The sequence below is a fragment of the Rhincodon typus genome, chromosome 20, assembly GCF_021869965.1.
Source record: "Rhincodon typus isolate 14 chromosome 20, sRhiTyp1.1, whole genome shotgun sequence".
In the NCBI taxonomy this organism is placed as follows: Eukaryota; Metazoa; Chordata; class Chondrichthyes; order Orectolobiformes; family Rhincodontidae; genus Rhincodon; species Rhincodon typus.
The window spans coordinates 40,997,341-41,018,367 of record NC_063351.1 but is presented as its reverse complement, the minus strand read 5'-3'; the positions used below and the strand labels follow the sequence as shown (position 1 = coordinate 41,018,367).

The 21,027-nt window shown below is 41.6% G+C and overlaps 1 protein-coding gene across 2 annotated transcripts in view; it reads right to left on the bottom strand.

Moving 5' to 3' along the window:
* The window catches only part of fbxw4 (F-box and WD repeat domain containing 4), a 142,672-nt gene extending 123,251 nt beyond the window's left edge, over nt 1–19,421 (bottom strand). The window contains exon 1 of one of the 2 annotated variants that reach the window (XM_020516122.2): nt 19,059–19,421. In XM_020516122.2, coding sequence (XP_020371711.1) covers nt 19,059–19,252 — 194 coding nt within the window. In that variant the 5' untranslated portion in view covers nt 19,253–19,421. The remainder of the gene's footprint in view (nt 1–19,058) is intronic. The other variant, XM_020516123.2, reaches the window with a different exon arrangement.
* Nucleotides 19,422–21,027: the final 1,606 nt, after the last annotated feature.

The following is a 21,027-nucleotide window of genomic DNA, read 5'->3' as shown; positions in this document are numbered from 1 at the left end:
CACACAGTCCTTTTCCCATTTGAGCACACAATCAAAAATACAGAAAAACATAAAAGACACAGTCTTTACACCATGGAATAGATGAAATACCGAACAGTAATATCAAACTAACAAATTTGTAAGACTCGAGAAGCATGCGGTTCACTCTAGTGCAGACAGTCCCTGACATGCAAACTTCAGCTTGGATCAGTGATACCACTTTTACCTGAATCAGAAGATTATGGGCTGAAACCCAACTCCAAGGCAATCCTGATCAGTCTCCCACCTTGTAAACTAGAAACCTCGAGTTCAGCCAAAACTCAAATTCCCCAACTTAACTTGCACCCAGGTCTCATTCACCCATGGTGGCTGCATCTTCAGCCACAATGACCCTAAAACTCTGGAATTTCCTCTCTAACCTCTCTTCCACTTTAAGACATAATTTAAAACCTACGTCTTTGACAAGTTTTTGCCGTCTTTCTTTGATTCACTGTTGATTTTTGTCTGATATTGCTCCTCTGAAATGCCTTGAACTTTATAGGACATTAAAGACATTGTATAAATGTGCTTAGCAGTGTAGAAGTTTGAAGATCTTTGTGAAATCTCTCCTTCAAGATTACAAAAATCAGAACAACTAGTCACTCAGCTCATTTTTATTGGCGAGATTAGGTTGTAAGGAAATGCCAGCCACATCACTTGCAGCTGCACATTCAGTGAATTTCAAGATGTTTCCATATCGTTCAATAAGGTGGTATAGAATGCAAGCCTTTCTTTGTCATAATCATAATGACAGATGTAAACTGATTGACAATAATTCTTATGGGTTTCCTGACCACCCAGCAGTAAACAGCACTACCTTAGACTTGTAAATATTGAGCCAATTCACTGTTCATCATGCAAACACATAAGAAAATGTATCTGCCAGAATACAAGAGAATAGTGCAGGAGCTAAATAGTGAGAATTCAGAGACAACATCCACTGCTGTAATTCCTCATTCCGTGCATAAGTTCTTCACTTTCTGCATACTATTTCTCAACCCTCCTCAAAACAGTGTTGCCAGATTCAGGAGGAGGAGGAAGCAAGGCTACATGAAAAGGTAACTGATAAAACACACCCAATACACCTAGCTTTTTGGACAAGTGGGGAGAAACCAGTTCAAATCTGTCAAAGGTTGACTCAAGGATTTTTTCTTCACTTATCAAGTGGTTACAATATGGAAGGGTGTCCAAGTTTAGCTGTCTGTTATGAAGCGATTAAAATCTAGGATGCTAAACAGGTCAGAATTGGAGAACTCAAATAGCTTGATTGGATAGTTAGGAGGTTAAACACTTTTGCAAGGATAAGAGGAGATAAGGACATGTAAGGATTTATAATAAGGATGAGAATTTTAATATCAAGTAATTCTGTAGCTCACAGCCAAGAGAGCACTTGAGTAATACGAGTAATGGTTGAACAAGACTTTGTCTGAGGAAGGACATTGACTGAAGTTTCAGATGACTTCCAGTTGGATGGACAGGCAAAAAGTTTGGAATAATTTTACCAACAGTGGATTATTATAAATTCAGTGAGGATAGGAATCTCATGGCGACCGTAGGTTTTCTTTCCAGGTACAACATCTGGTAGCTAGGATATATTAACTGCGGTTAAATAATTAGGGCTATTGTTTGAATCAGAAAGCCATCAATTCAAGTGCTATTCCACAGACTGGAAATCAACAACCAGACTGGCACTCCCAATGTAGTACTGAGCAGTCTGTTATCAATAAGACATTAAGCCAAAGCCCTGTCTGGCCTCTCAGATGGATTTAAAAGATCCCATCACACTATTTCAAAGAACAGCAGGGGAGCTCTCACTAGTGTACAGGACAATATGAATCTCTTAAACAGCATTACAAAACCATTTACCTAGAAATAGTGACATTGCTGTTAATGGAAACTGTGCACAAATTGGCTGCATCATAATAGTGACTATACTTCAAAAGTATTTCATTGGTTATCAAGTGTTTTGGAAGTCACATATAGTTCTCTAGAAATGCAAGTCCTTTTTTTAAAAAAAAAAGGATCAAATGACCTTCAATATTCACATCCAGCTGTCAACAGATCACTAAAGAACAAGCACGAGTAGATATCCTAGCTGTTGTCAAAAGTCATTTGTCATGAAGTTCTGGGTGAACATATAACAGCTAAATTACTTGTTAAGTGTTAGCCTCTGCATGGACATATCAGACAGACTAACTCGAGATTCAATTTATGATCTGCGTTGCTTTTAGTTAGCGTTTGTCTCGCAACATCTACGAACAGGAAAGCAGAGATAAAATGTCAGCTTAATGACCTTTTGTCAGATCATCATGAGTGTTTCCAGTTTTTATTTCAGATTTCCAATCTGAAGTATTACAGACAATGATGTATTTTAGACGTAATGCCAATGTAGCAACGTAAAAACGTGGCAGCCAATTTAAACATAGTAACATTCTGCAAACAGCAAATGGGGCAATAACAGACAGACTTACATTTCTGTACCACATTTTACTAGTGAAGGGCTTTACAGATAATGAAGCATTTTAAATGCGGTTGTAGTGATATAGATCAATAATCTGATAATCTGAAATTGTTCTGTGTAAAGGATAAATATTGATCATGATACATCAAAAAATTCTTCTGCTCTTCCTTGAAATAATACCAAGAAATCTCTTATGCCAATCTGAGGACAAACAATGCTTTAGTTTAATTTGTGTCATCTAAAACACAGCATATCCATCAATGCCGCACTTCCTCAGTAGTGGCACTGAGTGTCAGTTAGATTTTGTACCTGAAGCTGGAGGGAGTCGTAAACCTAAAACTACTCTGATTCAGAGATGAGCGTTATCCTTCAAGTCACAACTAGCACCAGGCAAGCATCACTGATCAGACTTCCCATAAAATACAATGACCAAAGAAACTGACACAGCTGGAGTACTTACGTTCAGTACTGATCTCCTTATTTAGGGAAGGATGTAAATATATTGGAAGCAATTCAGAGAAAGTCTACCAGACTAATAACTGAATTGATTAAATTGACTTAAGAGGAAAGGTTGAACAAACTAGGCTTGCCTCTGCTCGAGTTAAGAACAGTAACAGTCGACTTGACTGAAGCTTACTAGATCCTGAGGGGTCTTGATAGGGTACATGTGCAGAGGATGTTTCCTCTGATCTAGAATCTAGAACTTGGGGTCAACTGTTTAAAAATAAGTGGTCATTCATTTAAGAAAGGGATGAGAAATAGGGTTGAGAGTCTTTGGAATGCTCTTCCTCAATAAAGGTGATGGAAGCACAGTCTTTGAATATTATTAAGAGCAGAAGTATACAGATTTTTGATGAGCAAAACAGATCACATGTAATCCTATCAAATGGCAGAGCAGGCTCAAGCAGGCAATTGCCCTACTAATTTGTACAGTCGCTTGCCCAAAGGTCGATGTGAAGTGATGAAAGCTTCTTCCCTGCTGCACAACATGCCTGTCATAATCACAGTCCATGCTCCCTTGGGAGGAAAGGAGACAGTATACCTACATTTCCAAAAGAAGCATGTCCCAATACCTTAAGAAGTGAAAAAAAGAAAACTGAAAAGAAATTTATACAGATTACATTTTTTGTTATCCAAGACTCTCCAATACATCCAAATGCAAGATAAAACACCTATTAGGTCAAAGTACAAAAGGTCGGCAGGCAGCTCACTTATTTTAAGCAGTTACCATTTGCTGCTCTGCAGAAACAAATGTGAGACACATGTTCACCAAACACAGCAGACTGTAAATCAACCACTGCGTAAGAACGAGAGCAGGAGCCCCATGTCCTCGAAGGACAAACTACCTCCCTGTCACATTTCACACATCTCACTGCTCTTCTGCCTCTCTTCCTCGAAAAACTTTTACATTCCGAGGCCCCAACAGATACTCTTTCTCATCTCCCCACACCTACCCTACCACCACCCATTTCTTCCCCCAAAGTTGCTCTCAAAATAGCTCAGAGAATTTCCTGGCTGTTGACAGCCACTCAAGTGAGAGTTGATGTTTAACCTGGTCACATGCTGTTAAGAATCCACTGAGGGTTTATTCCGGTCTAACAGCTCATTCACCTCATTGCATGGTCAACTGAAACTTATTATTGTTAAATTTTGACACTTTGTCTGAAAAGAAAAACTTTCATTTCTATAGAATCTCGCATGTTATCTCAAATCACTAACAGCAAATGAAATACTTTTGAATTTGAGTCACTGTTGTAATTTAGGAAACAATATGTACACAGCAAGATCCCACAAATAGCATTGTGACAACGAGCTGACCATCTGTTTTAGTGATTGTGGTCATTGGATAATTACCAGCAGGCCACGAGGGTGAATTCCTTTGTTCTTCGAAGTAGTGTCATGTGTTTGCAGTACATACACCCGAGAGGGAAAACTGGGACGAGGGTTTAATATTTCATTCGAGTAATGGCACCTCCAACTCTGCTGCACTCCCTCAGTACTAGCACTGGAGTGTTAGCCTAGATCTGGCGATCAAGATCTGGATTGAAACTTGAATCATGACTTTTTTTCTTTCAACTAAACTGTTTCAGAAACTATTCTAAAATGAGACAACGAGCAAGCAACCTAATCCCACTTCTCCCACGTTCTGGAATCAACTTCTTTAGAAGGAATTTTTTCCTTTATTCATTCACGGGATGAGGGCATCGCTGGCTGGGCAGCATTTATTGCCCATCCCTAATTGCCCAGAGGGCAGTTAAGAGTCAATCACATTGCTGTGGGTCTGGAGTCGCATGTAGGCCAGACCAGGTAAGGATGGCAGTTTCCTTCCCTAAAGGACATTAGTGAACCAGATGGTTTTTTCCAACAGTCAACAATGGATTCACAGTCATCATTAGATTCTTAATTCCAGATATTTATTGATTTCAAATTTCACCACCTGTCATGGCGGGATTAGAACCCGACTCCCTGGCACATTATCTGGGTCTCTGGATTACCAGTCCAACGAAAATACTGCTAGGCCATCACCTCTCCTGTAAATAAGGTGCAAACAAGAGTCATGGAAGTAATTATATCCACTTTCCTGGCTGCAGTAAAAGCATAGCAGCATAACTAAGTTTAACATCATAAAAAGAGGGAGGATTGGGCCATAAACCCGCCTCGCACCATTTCAACCACACTGTAACAAAAATCATGAGTTTTTACTGTGTGCTCGCACATAGGGTAACAAGAAAGAGGACTGGGGACGTTAGACAGAGAGACAGTCAAGACAGGTAATCAAAAGTGCTTGGCCAGAGAGAAACTAAAGTTTAGCAGCACAGCTCAGTGAGGGAGTTCCTGACAGTAGAAATGAGGCAGAAGAAAGCCCCCACACAGAGCTGAGAGAGGATAAGACATAAAGGCCAACGTCCAAGGAGACAAAGTGAATGTCATGCCGGAGAAGATTGTAATGAGCAAGAAGAGGAGTGTTGGCTGGTGTGAGGTCTGGAAGAAATTTGCAGTAGACAATAATTTTAAATTTGATTTTTTGGGGTTATATAGGAGTGAGATTTTGTACATGTCAAGATGCAGATTCTTAAACAAGCTAAAAAGTTTATGGTTTCTAAAGTAAGGAAGCTAACAAGGAAGATGTTGGAGAGAAAATAAAAGGTAAAAAAAGTAGAGTAAAAATCTTGAATTTCTAGCAGCTATAAACACTTTTCAGCCAATTAAGTAATAATGAATTGTACTTGTTGTATCAAATCAAGTCAAAGCTATGAATAAAGCTTGTGACACAGAAAGGGCAGAGGGAGAAGAGGAACAACTTGCAAATCTTTCTGGGAGATTTAGGACGCGTAATCACAGGGTTAGGCAAAGAGACTCTTAAAAGTAGGGCAGGAGCTACAGGGCAGATAGAGGGACATGGAGTGAGAGCTGGGCCCTGTTACTGAAGGTACAATTCAACAGCCTTAGTGAAAAATACATCTGGAGTATAAATCTCAGATTTGAACGAAGTTCTAAGGTTGCAAGTCATCTGTTTCAGTCCGATTGAACACTCAAAGTGGACCAGTGGAAGGTTTTCCATTCGCACCTTTAGTCGTAAAGCTTTCTACATAAATACACCTTTCTCCAGATCTCCATGTGCCTCTATTTTTAAAAGGCTGATTAAAACATGTCTCCTCCACCAAACTTTCCATCTTAAAATCCCACAAAGACACTGCACTTGTACCTGCTGTGTTTAATTGGCCAAGAAACACCAATGTTACATTTTCTGACCAACCTAGCATTAGTTGAAGCTGGCCACAGTGGCTAAAGTAGTTGACAACTGGCTTCAACAACATTGGTCTAAACAAAAGAGGAAAATTAGCCAAGGAAGCTGATCATTTTCCAAAGACCTCCACTGAAATACACGTACAAGCATGAGGGAAGAATCAGGGAAAGCTGGAGTTGCTATGCCTTTCACTGTTAAAATACCTCTAACAATCTCGGTGTAAAAATGAAAAACATGGGAAGTGACCAATGGTAGCCTGTAATATAGAAGTGACTCTCATCCCAAGGATGTTGTGGAACTAGAAAAGATTTACAAGGATGCTGTCAGGGTTGGAGGGTTTGAGCAATAGGGAGAGGCCTCATTGGCTGGGGCCGTTTTTCCAAGAGTGTCAGAGGTTGAGGGGTGATCTTATAGAGGGTTATAAAATTATGAAAGGCATAGATAGGGTCAATAGTCAAGGTCTTTTCCCCAGCATGGCAAAGTCCAAAGCTAGAAGGCATAGGTTTAAGGTGAGAGGGGAAAGATTTAAAAAGGATCTAAGGGACAACGTTTTCACGCAGAGAGTGGTGCATGTATGGAATGAACTGCCAGAGCAAGTGGTGGAAGCTGGTACAATAACAAAACTTAAAAGACATCTGGATGGGTATATGAATAGGAAGGGTTTAGGGGGATATGGGCCAAATGCTGGCAAATGGGACTAGACTAATTTAGGATATCTGGTCATCATGGACGAGTTGGACTGAAGGGTCTGTTTCAATGCTGTACATGTCTATGACTGTGTCTTTAGTAGAAAGAGGGAGAAAACTAAAGAGTAAAAAGTGCAGCCCTTATTTTCAAAACTAACATCCAAAATGCTGATTATAATCTGGACCTATCTTTTATAACTTTAAGATGTTTAAGATTGTATGATTAAAGGATTTCATATGGTAGATAGGGAGGAACTATTTCCTCTGGTCAGGGGAATCCAAAAATATGGGAGCAGCACTGTCAAGTTAGGGCTAGGCTGTTGAGGTCTGGTGTCACAATGGATTGTGGGAACCTGAATACTCTCCCCCAAAACATCGAAACCAACAGTCAACTAAAAATTTTAAAACTGAGATGGTCAGACTTTTAATAAAATCAAAATATACAAGCTGGAAATCTGAAAAAGAAATAAAACCTTGGAAATGCTCAGCAGGGCTGGCGTCATCTGTACAGAGAACAGAGTTAACATTTTGTGTCAAAAGAGACTCTTCAGAACGATAAGATTTTTGTTGAGCAAGGCTATTAAGGATTATGCAACCAAGGCAAGCAGAAAGAGTTAAGGTACAGATTAGCCAACTGAATAGCAGAAGAGGCTCAAGGAGTAAATACCTCCTCCTGCTCCTATGTTCTTATTTCAGCCCACAACACAATCCTAAATTAAAACAGAGACACTGGCTACAGTCCCATGGATCAACATAGTATCCAAATAAAAAGTTAAAAGTAAGACAAAGTCACCATAATCCCAAAGAACCATAGGGCTGTTCTCAGGAGGGAGAGAGCGAGAGAGACGACTAGCAGTGAATCAGACCTGAGGGTCACCACGCCTCAGGCAAGGGGTGAGTTTGCCTTCATGATGACTGCAGTTTCCAAGTAATCTCACTTTATAAACATGCAATCCTGACGTCCAAGGATTTAGAGGCATTTTCTGGAATTTGACAATATGGCAGTATCCACCTTGCAACTGAATTAAATAGTTCAATGCTTCTCACCTCCACTGAACCCCACCCCCCAAACTCTTGATTCTTTCTTTAAGCTACATTCCCATCAGCTTTTGTTTCCAGCCATTGTCCCCCCAGGCCATTTAAGAATGATTCAGGCTGTAAATAAGCATCTCACGTAGCTGTTAACGCACGTTACAGTGGCCGCTTCGCACACAGAACTGCCCTGGTGCTCCATTTTCCCATCCCTTTGCTATAGCCTCAGGCCCTTCTCCATTCTCTCTCTCTCTCCTTATGCCCTCTATCTGCCCCAAGCGTAGAATATCCTTTGACTCTTTTTTTAAAAAAAAGTGTGATTGCATTCCTACACATCTGACTTATAGCCACCCATTCCATGTCTTTGCTCTCATGATCAAAGCCAGACAAGAAAATAATTTGCTTTCTCAGGCTTTGTTGGTTTAGGTTGGGGAGGCCGACACAATTAGGGCTCTATAGCTGAAAGGCAAAACGATTGTGTGAACAATCGATTCGTAAAGATCGTTGCACCCCAAACCTATCCTCCTTTATACCATCTTCTAAAAAGATGGTGCAGCACTTTTCTCAGTAATTGGCAAACTATTTCCCCTGTCCACTTGAGTAGCTACAAGTGTCAGGCTTGATAATTATCAGCAGTCTCTGTGGCTGTGGAAATTAACGTAGCTAAATTCATTTTATTCCCTTGTCCAATATAAACTGCTTTCCAGTAGAGGTCACTCATTGACCAGCTAGCAACACCCCTAGCTGAGTTCCACTTCCTAGCCACAGAGTTTGGTGCAAACTTATCAGAATGTCAATTCAAAAAGACTAGAGAAGTTTGGATTGTTCTCCATCCAGCAGAGAATGTCAAGAGGTGATTCAATGTAGGTGTTTGAAATTATGAGGAATCAGACTGGAAGGAGGGCCAGGAGCCAGAGGACACAGATTGAAGCTAATTGGCAAGAATCAAAGGGTAGATGAGGAGACATTCTTCTGTGCATCAAGTCATGATTATCATAAATGCATTGTCTAAAAGGCCAGTGAAACAGGTCCCAATCTAACTATCAAGAGGAAATTTTATATATACTTGAAAAGATCAAGATCTGCAGGACTATGGCAAGAAAGCAGGTTTGTGAGACTAAGCTAGCTCTGTTCAAGAGCTAAATGCGGTCCTTCTGGAGATATTCTAGGCCAGAAATCACATGACACCAGGTTATAGTCCAACAGGTTTATTTGAAAACACAAGCTTTCGGAGCCTTGCTCTGAAGAAAGAGCGAGGCGCCGAAAGCTTATGTTTTCAAATAAACCTGTTGGGCTGTAACCTGATGTTGTGTTATTTCTGACCTTGTTCATCCCTGTCCAACACCAGCACCTCCACATCGTAAATATTCTAAAAAGTGTTGAAGATAGCTGCTACACAACCTATCAACCAACTCAGCACAGATTAGAGATTAAAACTAAGACATTTGCACTGTGTAGGCCTTCGCACTGAATCATATGTTACAGTAACCAGTCATCAGGATAACGGAGACCTCAGCCTGAGTCAGATTCCCCAATAAAATCCAAAACCATGCAAGAGTGTCTGTGTTAGCATAATCTAAATCTTCCTAAAGGGGACCAAAGGAAATATCAAATATGAGCCAGTGCAGTCCAATTGCTGCATAGTGTTTAGGCACTTCATCTGGTTGCAGATGGTTTCATGAGACAGCACCATGATCACTTTCATGCTCATGTCCTTTGTGTTATTTTATCATTGAACAAGTAAGTTTCCACCAACTTAAAACTAATGCATCATGAAACAAACATGACCCTGATTAATATTAAACTTTGGGGCTTCACAGTGTTGGCAAAATTAAACTATTTATCTTGAGAAACGTTAATATTCCTTCAAGTGATCAGGAAAATAAGATCTGTCTTTGGCCTGCCCTAATGAGAGCAATGAAATCAGCACCAACTAAGGACTCGACCTGGGAACAGTGTATTCCACACAGGTCAGTTCAGTTGTCAACTTAGCTACAGGACATGACAAAGTACAATGCCTCCTTAGTGATAAAACAAACACTAGACTGCCAAAGCTCACAACCAAAGGAGTGGCACAGTGGTTAGCACTGTTGCTCACAGCGTCAGGGATCCGGGTTCGATTCCAGCCTTGGAGGAGTGTGCGGGATTTGCAAATTTTCCCTGTTTCTGTGTAGATTTCTGCTGGGTGCTCCAGTTTCCTCCCACAGTCCAAAGATGTGCAGGTTGGGTGGATTATCCATGGTAAATGCGGGTTAGAGAGATGGGATGGAGGAGCGGGTCTCGTGGGATGCTCTTCAGAGGGTCGGTGCAGACTTGGTGGACCAAATGACCTCTTTCTGCAGTGTAGAGATTCTATTCTACGATGCTGTGAAAGAGTTGGTATTAAAGTAATGTGCCTGAGAATAGAACAAGTTACCATTTATATAGAGATAACAAACTGCTATTTTCAAAAGCAATAAAAGTTCTAATTAATGGAACTTTAAAACAGCTAATTCAACACCCTCTAATTCCAACAATAATGCCACCAAAGCAACGGGAATATAAAGCACCATTAAATCTAGCTCTATTACTTTTTTACTGGATTAACTTCACCAGGTTAATTTTTAACAAGCAGTACGAATAGGATACATTATGACAGCTCTTGAAGTATAACTGACATCCCATACATTGTGTTCACTATGCCTTTGGTTTTCCCATTAAGAAGCGAGGTATCAGATTAATCCATTTATGGGCCTCAAGCACTGCTAGTCCAAATCTTGAAGCCTCACTGGGATCAATGCTTTATATATTGATATCAATTACTTGTTAGTTTTTGTTGAATTATGTGGTACAACAGGTTTAGAAAGGACTATTTTTGTGCGTAAATCATTGGTGTATAAATCCTAAATTAGGTAAAGTAAGGTAGAAGTGCCATAGTCCTACCGGACCATACACTGCTCTCATGAGAGACAACTGGTGGTAATTTCACCTGAGGATCACCATGAGGAAGAGGTTGAGAAGGAGAGATCTTCACGGTAACTTCTGCAGGTGTGAGAATTTTATATTTTTAAAAATTCATTCACAGGATGTGGGCATTGCAGGCAAGGTCAGCATTCACTGTCCATCCCTTACTGTCCAACATATTGGACAACTACATTGCTGTGGGTCTGGAGTCATGTGTAGACCATACCTGGTAAGGATAGTGTTTCCTTCCCTAAAGGATATTAGTGAATCAGATGAGTTTTTCCTGACAATCGACAATGGTTTCATGGTCATCATTAAACTTTTAATTCCAGATTTTTACTTAATTCAAATTCCACTTACTGCCCTGGTGTATTCAAAACCATGGTCCCCAGAACATTACCTGGGTATCTGGATTAATAGTCAATCTATAATAGCACTAGGCCATCGCCTCCCCATTGAAACTATGCTGTTGTTATCACTCTGCAAAACAAAAACCAGCTATCCATGCCAACTGAGCGAACCAACCTCCTTCCTCATTACCTAATCAACAATTGATCAAGAACAATTTGAGGTATGCATAGAGTAATGTGAACACTGATTTAAACTTTTGTACTTCAAACTCCTTTGTACAAACCAAATCCATGAAAACTTAAAGATTTGGGCATTCCTCCATCAACAAGCTAAAAATCAGACACATCAGGACTTTTCACTTAAACTTCAAGTCGTGTCTCAGAACAGTAACTCCCTGTGCTGCACTCCTTTTTGTAATCATGACAGTTGGGAAACTGCTGCTTTGAGCTCACCGAGTTCTGCCATGAAAAGAAAAATTTGCACTTTCACAGCACCTTATCACATCTTTGAGAAATGTTTCAAAACACTATGTACAATTAATCATTCTGAAATACAGTCACCATTTGAATGGCCATTTTGGACACAGCAAGATTCCACAAACAACAATGAAATGAATGACCCAATTAATCTGCTTTTGCTTTGGTGACCAGCCAACAACCAGTGTCTTCAAATAGTGCCATGCTCCTTAGCCAGAGTATGGGTCCTCGGTTTATCAGCTCACCAAAAGAAGCTTTTGTTGATGATGATACACTGCACTGGTGCTGCATCGTGTGTCAGCCTGTATTATCTGCTCGTGTACTGGAGCTCAACACACAACCTGATAACTCAGAAGCAAGCCTGCTGCCAAATTAACTATGCTAACACAAAATAACAAGACAAAGAGGAACCCGAGAGATAAAAACAAATTCTATTTTAAAAATTAGTTTTCCGGCATTTGGTTTGAACTTTAGAAACTCAACTAAGGACACTGGGGATTAAAGGTAGAATTACAAGCAAAATAAGCAGAAACGATTACAGGCTGATTTAAACCAGGGAGCTCAGATTATCAAATACACGGAGTTGGTTCTTGATGTAGATTGTGTTACTGATGCATGCAATTTGCTGGCAACATACAATTTTGATGCAGTAGTAGCCCCTTCAACCTGTTCCACTATATAATAAGACGCAACATGATCTGATTGTGGCTCGATTCCACTTTCCTGCCCAGGGCCTGAGAGAAGGGGCATGTACACAGTACTACAACCAGAGCCCATGACTTCAGTGGGCCAGGACAGGGACAACATGTGATCACAGAAAGGTCATCCCACATACCTGACAGACACAAAACCTGTGAGGAACTAATGCTCCAATCAAAATCCTGTCACTGTCATGCTCCTCAAATCACAAGCTCTCTTCCACTTCTCTTGCCATTGATGGGTTCACTCATCAACCAACGAGAAGCAAACATAGGAGAGATAGCTGCAGGTAGTAAGTTGCTGGGATCTCTGTCTACTCAGCCCAGACTTTGGGAATTGCTGGGAGCCCGTCTAGAGATTGCTGTCCGTTGTGTGTGGGGGTGCCTGCTGCTGAGGTTAAAGTTGGAGGTGAATAGGAGGCTGGAAGGAAGGGGGAAAAGAAGGAAGCTGCAACTGGGGTTGCAGAGGGACAAGGGGGCATGAGGGATGAGGCAGCAAGTGCAAGGGTGGGGAGGCAGGAAGGAGAAGGCGGCAAGGGGGTGGGAGAAAGACAGAAGCTTCAGAGAAAGAACAATTTTAAACGTGTCAACAAAAGAATACTTAATTAACTGGGAGCCAAGAAAGTTTGAAATCACAGGTAACGAATTCCTTAAGCTTAGAGGCATTGCATTAATTTGCAAGGCTGCATATGTTCAGTAGTTACATGAAGAAAATGTAGTGAAGCACAAAAAACATAGTTACTGCCTGATAGACTATTCCAGCTTTGTACATGTGCCATGGAAACACGTTGAATGTAACCTTAGTGTTTGTGCAAGGTGTCTTTAGGGTAATGGCTTTTTGTGTAGGAATTGTTTTGACAAAGGGTCAGGTTCAAAAAAGTGAAGCTATTTACTTAAAATGAGCAACCAAGTTGTGTGCAATTGTCTGACAAAGCCATGATCATAAAGTGTATCAATGATCTTTATAAATAGAAGCAGAGAGTACAAAAGCAAGTATTTTTTGTTGAACCTGGATAAAAACAGCTTGATCACACTGTGATAATGGCTTCTAATTCCGACCATCAGAAGAATGTGAAGGCTTTGTAGACAGTTTAGAAAATTATGGAGAACGGGTCCGGAGATGAGGGATTACGGAGAAACTTGGATGATTCTCCTTGCAGCTAAGAAGCAAGAGGAAATTTGATGGAGATGTATAAAAATTTTGACGTATTTAGATACAATAAATAGAAACTGTTTCCAGTGGCTAAAGGATTGATAACCAGATGGCCCAGATTGAATTTCATACAGTACTCTAGACATCATAAACAGGGAGAAAGTACAAGAGCAGGGAAGTTATGTTGAACTTACGCAAGTTGGACTTCAGCTAAAGTATTCTTTACAGTTCTGGGTATCACACAATAGGAAGGATGTGAATACATTAGAGGTAGTGCAGGGCAGGTCATGTCTTACTAACTCGATTGAATTTTTCAACAAGGTGATAAAGGTAATTGATGAGGGTAGAGCAGTGGATGTTGTCTGCATGGATTTTAGTAAGGCTTTCGACAAGGTCCCTCATGGTAGAATCATCCAGAAGATTAAGATGTACGTGATCCATGACGACTTGGCCATGTGGATTCAGAATTGGCTTGCTCATAAAACACAGAGGGTAGTGGTGGAAGGGTGTTTTTCAGGCTGGAGGTCTGTGCCTAATGGTGTTCCACAAGGATCCGTACTAGGACCTCTGCTATTTGTGATATAAATAAATGACTTGGATGAAAATGTAGATGGGTGGGTTAGTAAGTTTGCAGACGATGCAAAGATCAGTAGAGTGGTGGATAGTGTAGAAGGTTGTCAAAAGGATACAGAGAGATATAGATCAGTTGCAGACACGGGCAGAGAAATGGCAGAGGGAGTTTAATCTGGTTAAGTGTGAGGTGCTGCACTTTTGATCTCCCAATGTTAAGGAAAAGTATACAGTTAATCGCAGAACCCTGAACAGCATCGATATACAAGAGTTTCAAATCCATAGCTCCCTGAAAGTGGCCACTCAAGTAGACAGGGTGGTAAAGGCGACATGTGGCATGCTTGCCTTAATTGGTCAGGGAATTGAGTACAAGAGTCAGGCTGTCATGTTGCAGCTTTATAAGGCTTTGGTTAGGCCACACTTTAGAGCATTGCATTCAATTCTGGTTGCCACTTTACATGAAGGATGTGCAGACTCTGGAAAGGGTACAGAAGAGGATTACCAGATTATGCCTGGATTAGAGGGTATGAGCTACAAGGATAGGCTGAAAAAACTCAGGTTGTTTTCTCTGGAGCAGCGGAAGCTGAGGGGAGACTTGATAGCAGTCTATAAAATTATGAGATGCTTGGATAGAATGACGGTCAGAATCTTTTTCCCAGAGTTGAAATGTGTAAAACTAGGGGGCATACATTTAAGGTGAGAGGGGGAAAGTTCAAAGGAGATGCGAGGGGCAAGATTTTTTTTATAGACAGTGGTTGGAGTTTGATAGTTAAGGCAGATAGGATAGGAGTGTTTAAGAGACTTTTAGATAAGCATATGAATATGCAATGAATGGAGGGTTACAGACCAAGGGCAGGCAGAAGAAATTAGTTTAATTTGGCGTCATGTTCAGCACAACATTGTGGGCCGAAGGGTCTGTTCCTGTGTTATACATTTCTATGTTCTAGGAGGTTTAGGAAAATGATTCCAAGGAGGAGACACTTCAGTTACAAGGAAAGAATGGAGAAGTCTTGTAAGTTACAGGAAGGCAAAGGTGGGTTGATCCAATGGGTAGAGCAGTGGCAGATGGTATTTAACACTGATAAGTGTGAGCTGATGCACTTTTGAAGAAGAAACAAAATGAGGGAGAACTTAATGAATGGCAGGTTATTGGGTAGCTCAGAGGAATACAGGGATCTTGGGGTAATTATTCACAGATCCCTGTAGTTGGCAAAGCATAGGAATAGGATAGTTAAGAAGGCATATGGGACAATTGCTGTCATCATTTGTGGTACATAGCACAACAGCAACGATGGAATGTTGGTGTTGTGCACAGCATTGGTTAAGCAACAGCCAGAGTATTGTGTGCAGTTCTAGTCACCAGGAGTATGGATAGAATGAAGAGGGAGCAGCTGTCCCCCTTGGTTAAGAGATCCATCACATGGGGGCATAGCTTTAAGGTAAAGGGCAGGACATTCAGAGGGGATTTGAGAAAAAAACTTTTTCACTCAAAGGGTGGTGGGAATCTTGAATGCACTGTCTGGGAAGGTAACAGAAACCAGAAACCTTACAACCTTTAAAAAAAAAAAATTGGATGAGCACTTGAAATATCATAACATTCAAGGATATGGGTCAGGTGCAGGATACTGAGATTAGCATGCCTTTAGTGATAGTTATACCGGTGCAGACTTAATGGGCCAAAAGGCCTTTTCTGCACTCTGTGACTCCAAGTTGGGACGGTTTTCCTTGGACAGGAGAAACCTAAACAGTGATCTAATATGCAAGTTTTCAAAATGATGAGGGGTCCGAACAAAGTGGATGTGCAGAAACTGTTTCCACTTGTGAACAGATCAAAGAACAGAAAGCACAATTTTAAGGAGTCTTACAAAAAAGCAAATGATCTTCGTCAGCGTCTTAAATAAAAAGATGCCTTACCTTTAAACCAGCAGGTTCAGGCAGTGAAGATATACACCATATTTTGAGAATCTCCAGAATTTGCTGATCAACTTACACTGACCCATCATTTGATTCATAGAAAGGCTATCTTGTCTTTGGCTTCCCCATTATTTTTAAGAGCTTGCTGAATCAGCACATGAAGTGCCCATTAAATTTTCCACAGAAAGTTAAGGCTCGCCATTGAGACTGCAAGTAACTTTTTAACCATGTGACTATCAACGCAACCTCTCTGGCCCAGAAAGAAACTATGTGGAGTCTTGTTCTGCTTGTACGATCAACAAATAACTATGCAAATGACTTCCAAACTGAAGGGTGCTGAGAAAACTGTCTAATAGGCCAGGCACAGGTTGCAATGCCTAGATCTTGCTGGACTGGGGCAATGGCTTCAGATCTTGCTTGACCAGCATCCTACCAGTCAAAATCACCACAAATAAGCAAGGCTGGGCAAGATACGTGATGAAGCAAAGTTAAAACAAAACAAAAAAGTACCTTCTAAAGAGATCAGATTCAATTGCGCAAAACATTTTAAAGTATAATTCTTTAAAACAAACAACGGCAGAGTGTTCTTTTCATATCGACTAGGAATTTGTTTCCTTCTCCACTTTATTGGATATCTCCAAGTTTACCAAGATCAAGAGACCTTAACCCTATTCCCATTAGATTGCTTACCACCCAATGTCCCTTCTTGGCTCCCCTATTAGCTTTTATTAGTGGCACCCCCTCATCAGATGTTGTCCCTCCCTCCATCGAATCTGCTATCATCACCCGTCTCCTCAAAAAACAAGTCTTGAACCTTAATCATAACCAAAACCTTATTTGTGCCATCACAAAAACAGCCTATTTCTAACATTGTAACATCATCAGTCTTCACCTATCTCAGCTCATCTACTGATTTTGCTGAAATCTTCATCCTTGTCTTCCTGAGAAATTTGTCAATTCTAACACACTTCTGGCTCACCCCCCACATTCTACCTTCCATAAATCTGACATTGTCCAAAGCTCTACAGCCCATGTCCTTACATACACCAAGTCCCCAAATCTCCCCTGTTCGCAACTTTGCCTGACTGGGAACCAGTGTAGAACAATGTCTCAGCTTTAAAATTCTCATCCTCGTTTTCAAATTCCTCCACAACCTTGTCCCTCCCGATCACTTCCAATCACACAACTTCGAGCATATTTAAGTCTGGTCTCTTGGCATTCCCAATTGTAACTACTCTACCATGGAAGCCCTGCCTTCAATTGCTGAGGCCCACTCTTCAACCCTGTTCTTTCACCTCTCTATCTTGCTTTCTTCCTTAAAGACACTTCTTAAAACCTACCTCACTGACCAAACTTTTGGTCATCTAACCCAATATCTCCTTATGTAGCTTATGTGTCAAATTTTGGGCAGCACAGTCGCTCACTGCTGCCTCACAGCACCAGGAACCAGGGTTCGATTCCACCTTCAGGCGACTGTCTGTGTGGAGTTTGCACATTCTCCCTGTGTCGGTGAGGGTTTCCTCTGGGTGCTCCAGTTTCCTTCCACAGTCCAAAGATGTGCAGGCAAGGTGGATTGCCCATGCTAAATTGCCCATAGTGTTCACGGATGCATAAATTAGGTGGGTTATAGGGGGATGGATCTGGGTAGGATGCTCTGAGGGTCAGTGTGGACTTGTTGGGTCGAAGGGCCTGTTTCTACACTGGAGGGATTCTATGAAATGTTCCTGTGATGACGTTTTATTTAATTAAGGGCATAACAGATAAACAGTTGTTGTTGAATGTCTATGTTGGCCAAGCAAGTACAATCATCAGTTTCACATCATCCACCCACCTTATTTAATATTCAGCTGGGGACTCACGTAAAAGAAAATCAAAGTACATTTATTATTATTTTTAATTAAGAGGAAAAATGTCATTAAACTTGAAAGGGTTCAGAAAAGATTTACAAGGATGTTGCTGAGATTGGAGGGTTTGAGCCAATGGGAGAGGCTGAATAGGCTGGGCCTAGTTTCCCTGGAGCATCAGAGGCTGAGTGGTGACCTTACAGAGGTTTATAAAATCATGAGGAGCAATAGATAGGGTGAATAGCTAAGGTCTTTTTTCCAGGGTTGGGGAGTCTGAAACTAGAGGGCATAGGTTTAAGTTGAGAGGGGAAAAGATTTAAAAGGGACCTAAGGGGCAATTTTTTTCACACAGAGGGTGGCGTGTGTATGGAATGGGCTGCCAGAGAATGTGGTGGGTATAACATTTAAAAGGCATCTGGATGGGTACATGAATGGGAAAGGTTTGAAGGGATATGGGGCCAAATACTGGCAAATGGGACTAGATTAATTTAGGATATGTGGTCAACATGGACGAGTTGGACCGAAGGGTCTGTTTCCGTGCTGTTCTAGAGTTCTGAGGAAGGGTCACCAGACCCGAAATGTTAGCTCTGTTTTCTCCTCCACAGATGCTGCCAGACCTGCTGAGCTTTTCCAGCAACTTTGTTTTTGTTCCTGTTTCCGTGCTGTATGGCTCTGAATCAAAAATCCCAATTGCAGCTCCCGTCTGATTTCCTTAAACCTGCCCGCCCCATCTTAACCTCCGAATACTGTGACGTGAAACTGAAAATTAAAGTCTCCAACGGCCTTCCTCCGTCTCAAAACTCAAATAAAAATAGAACAACTTAAAACAAACTTCATGGGAATTAGTGGCAATTTTTACCCCCCCCCCGCCCCAGAATTAAAAGCTGACTTGAGTTCGCGATGCAGAGAAGACATTATTTTAATTACACGCATAGTCACGGCGTGAGTCAGTAAAATGAAACGATAAAAAGGCTGCGATTTTTAAAATAGCCCTTTATGTGGAAAGTAATGTTTTTGTTTACAAAAAGGTCGGTTGAAGCGGTCGGGCGACAATCGGTAACCATGGAGATTAACAGTATGGCCGCAAAGAACTCCAGGCTAAGGTAGGCCGCACCTTCATTCTGCAAGGAAAATAAGAAAGTTTATTTTAAAACGTTCCCTTACGTGTCTCTGCCGAGCCTGGTAATACCGGTGTTGAGGGAGACTTTGGCTATCCTCCTCCAGAGGGTGTCCCTGCTGATGAGGGAGTGAAATTTCTTGCAGACCTGGGACAACCTGCCAAGGGTCTGGGTGTCAGAGTAAGAGAAGAGCAGCAGGAGAATGTCTTCAGGCAGTTGATGCAAGAGCAGCACCAACATTATCCCCACTCACAGTCCAGTGTAAAATTATAGCGGGCAAAAATGAAAAGTGAAATAATCCTCCTCCTTCTGCATTTATTCCCATGTTCTCCCTTCGTTCCTTTCACCTTCCACAGCTGGCCATTTGCAATAAGGCACAACTCATGTCACATGTGTGAATAGGGATTGTACTTCCTCATGTCATAAACGCAATTGCAAGGTTTTTAAAGAATCTTTACCCCCCGGAGATGTTATTATTTCCCTTATCTCCGGAAGGTGGCAAGGAATGTTTATAAACAAAAATAGCTGCATTTATGAAGTAGTTAATCCACATCTCAAATCATTCTAAACCATTTCACGTACGGTGAATTTTAAAAGTGTGCCTTTAATTTTACTTGTTCACAGTTAATTTATAAACCTTTTATTTTTATATGCATTTAAAATGTCAACCACGGTTCAGTTGGCAGTATGAATCTCACATCTAAGTCACAAGGTTCAGGGTTCGAGATCCAGTCAGAGGTTTCACCATGAAAATCACGGGTGACACTAGTGCACTACTTAGGGAGCATTGCACTGTCAAAAATGCCATCTGTTGGGAATGTTAAACCAAAGTCCTCGCTGTCTGCTCAGGTGGATGTAAAAATATCCCAATACACTATTCACTGTGTGGAACCAGTATTTATCCCCTTTCTTGACCATTTCTGGTAACAGTTTATGGACCGACATATACTATAAACCCATAGCTACCTAGACTCCTTCCACCCTGTATCCTGCAAAAACTCCATCCTGATTTCTCATTCCTTTGTCTCCGTCGCGTCTGCTCTGAAGAGGAGACATTCTACACCCAAGCAGCCTGGATGTCCTCCCTTTTCAAACAACATTCTTTTCCGCCCTATGTCATCCAGACAGCCCTCCATTGTGCCTCCTCCATTCCCTGTTACATGGCTCCAAACCCCCACCCTCCCCAAACATAATAAAGATAGGGGCCCCCTTGTCCTCACTTTCCACTCCACCAGCCTCTGCATCCAACATATCATCCTCAATACTTCCACCAACTCCAATTAGACCCGACCACCCAAAACATCTTCCACTCTCTGCCATTCCCTTAGCCACTCCTTAGTTCATGCCACACTCTCCACCAACCACACCAATGCCTCCCCTCCCCCCCCATACCTTCCCCTGTAACTGTAAAAGGTGCAACACCTGCTCACACACTACTTTCATCCAGGGCCCCAAACAGTCCTTCCAGGTAAGACAGAGCATTGCCTGCATCTCCTCCAACTTAGCCTACTGCATCCGGTGGTCCCCAATGTGGTCTTCTCTACATCAATGAGACCAAATGTAGAACAGATGACAATTTCGCCGAGCATCTTTGCCTGGCCCATAACAGCCAGTCTAACCTCCCGGTCACCACCCATTTCAACTTCCCCTCTGACATGTCCATCCTCAGCCTCGGTCACAGTGATTCAGAATGCAAATTTGAGGGACAACACCTTATCTTCTCCTGGGCACCCTACAGCCCAGAGGACTCAACATTGCATTCTCTAATTTCAAATAACCTTCCAACCCATCCCCTGGCTCCCTTTCCAGCCTTGCCTCCTCCCTTGTAGCTACCAACTGGATTCATTCCTCCCATCGACCAACCAGGTCGCACCTACTACCGGTATCCACCTATCACCACCATTCCACTACTCTGTCCCCCCCCACCCCCTTTATCTACAGCACTCCCTATCTCCACATCCAATCCTGAAGAAGGGTAACACCTGAAACATTGATTTCTCCTTTCCTCCAGATGC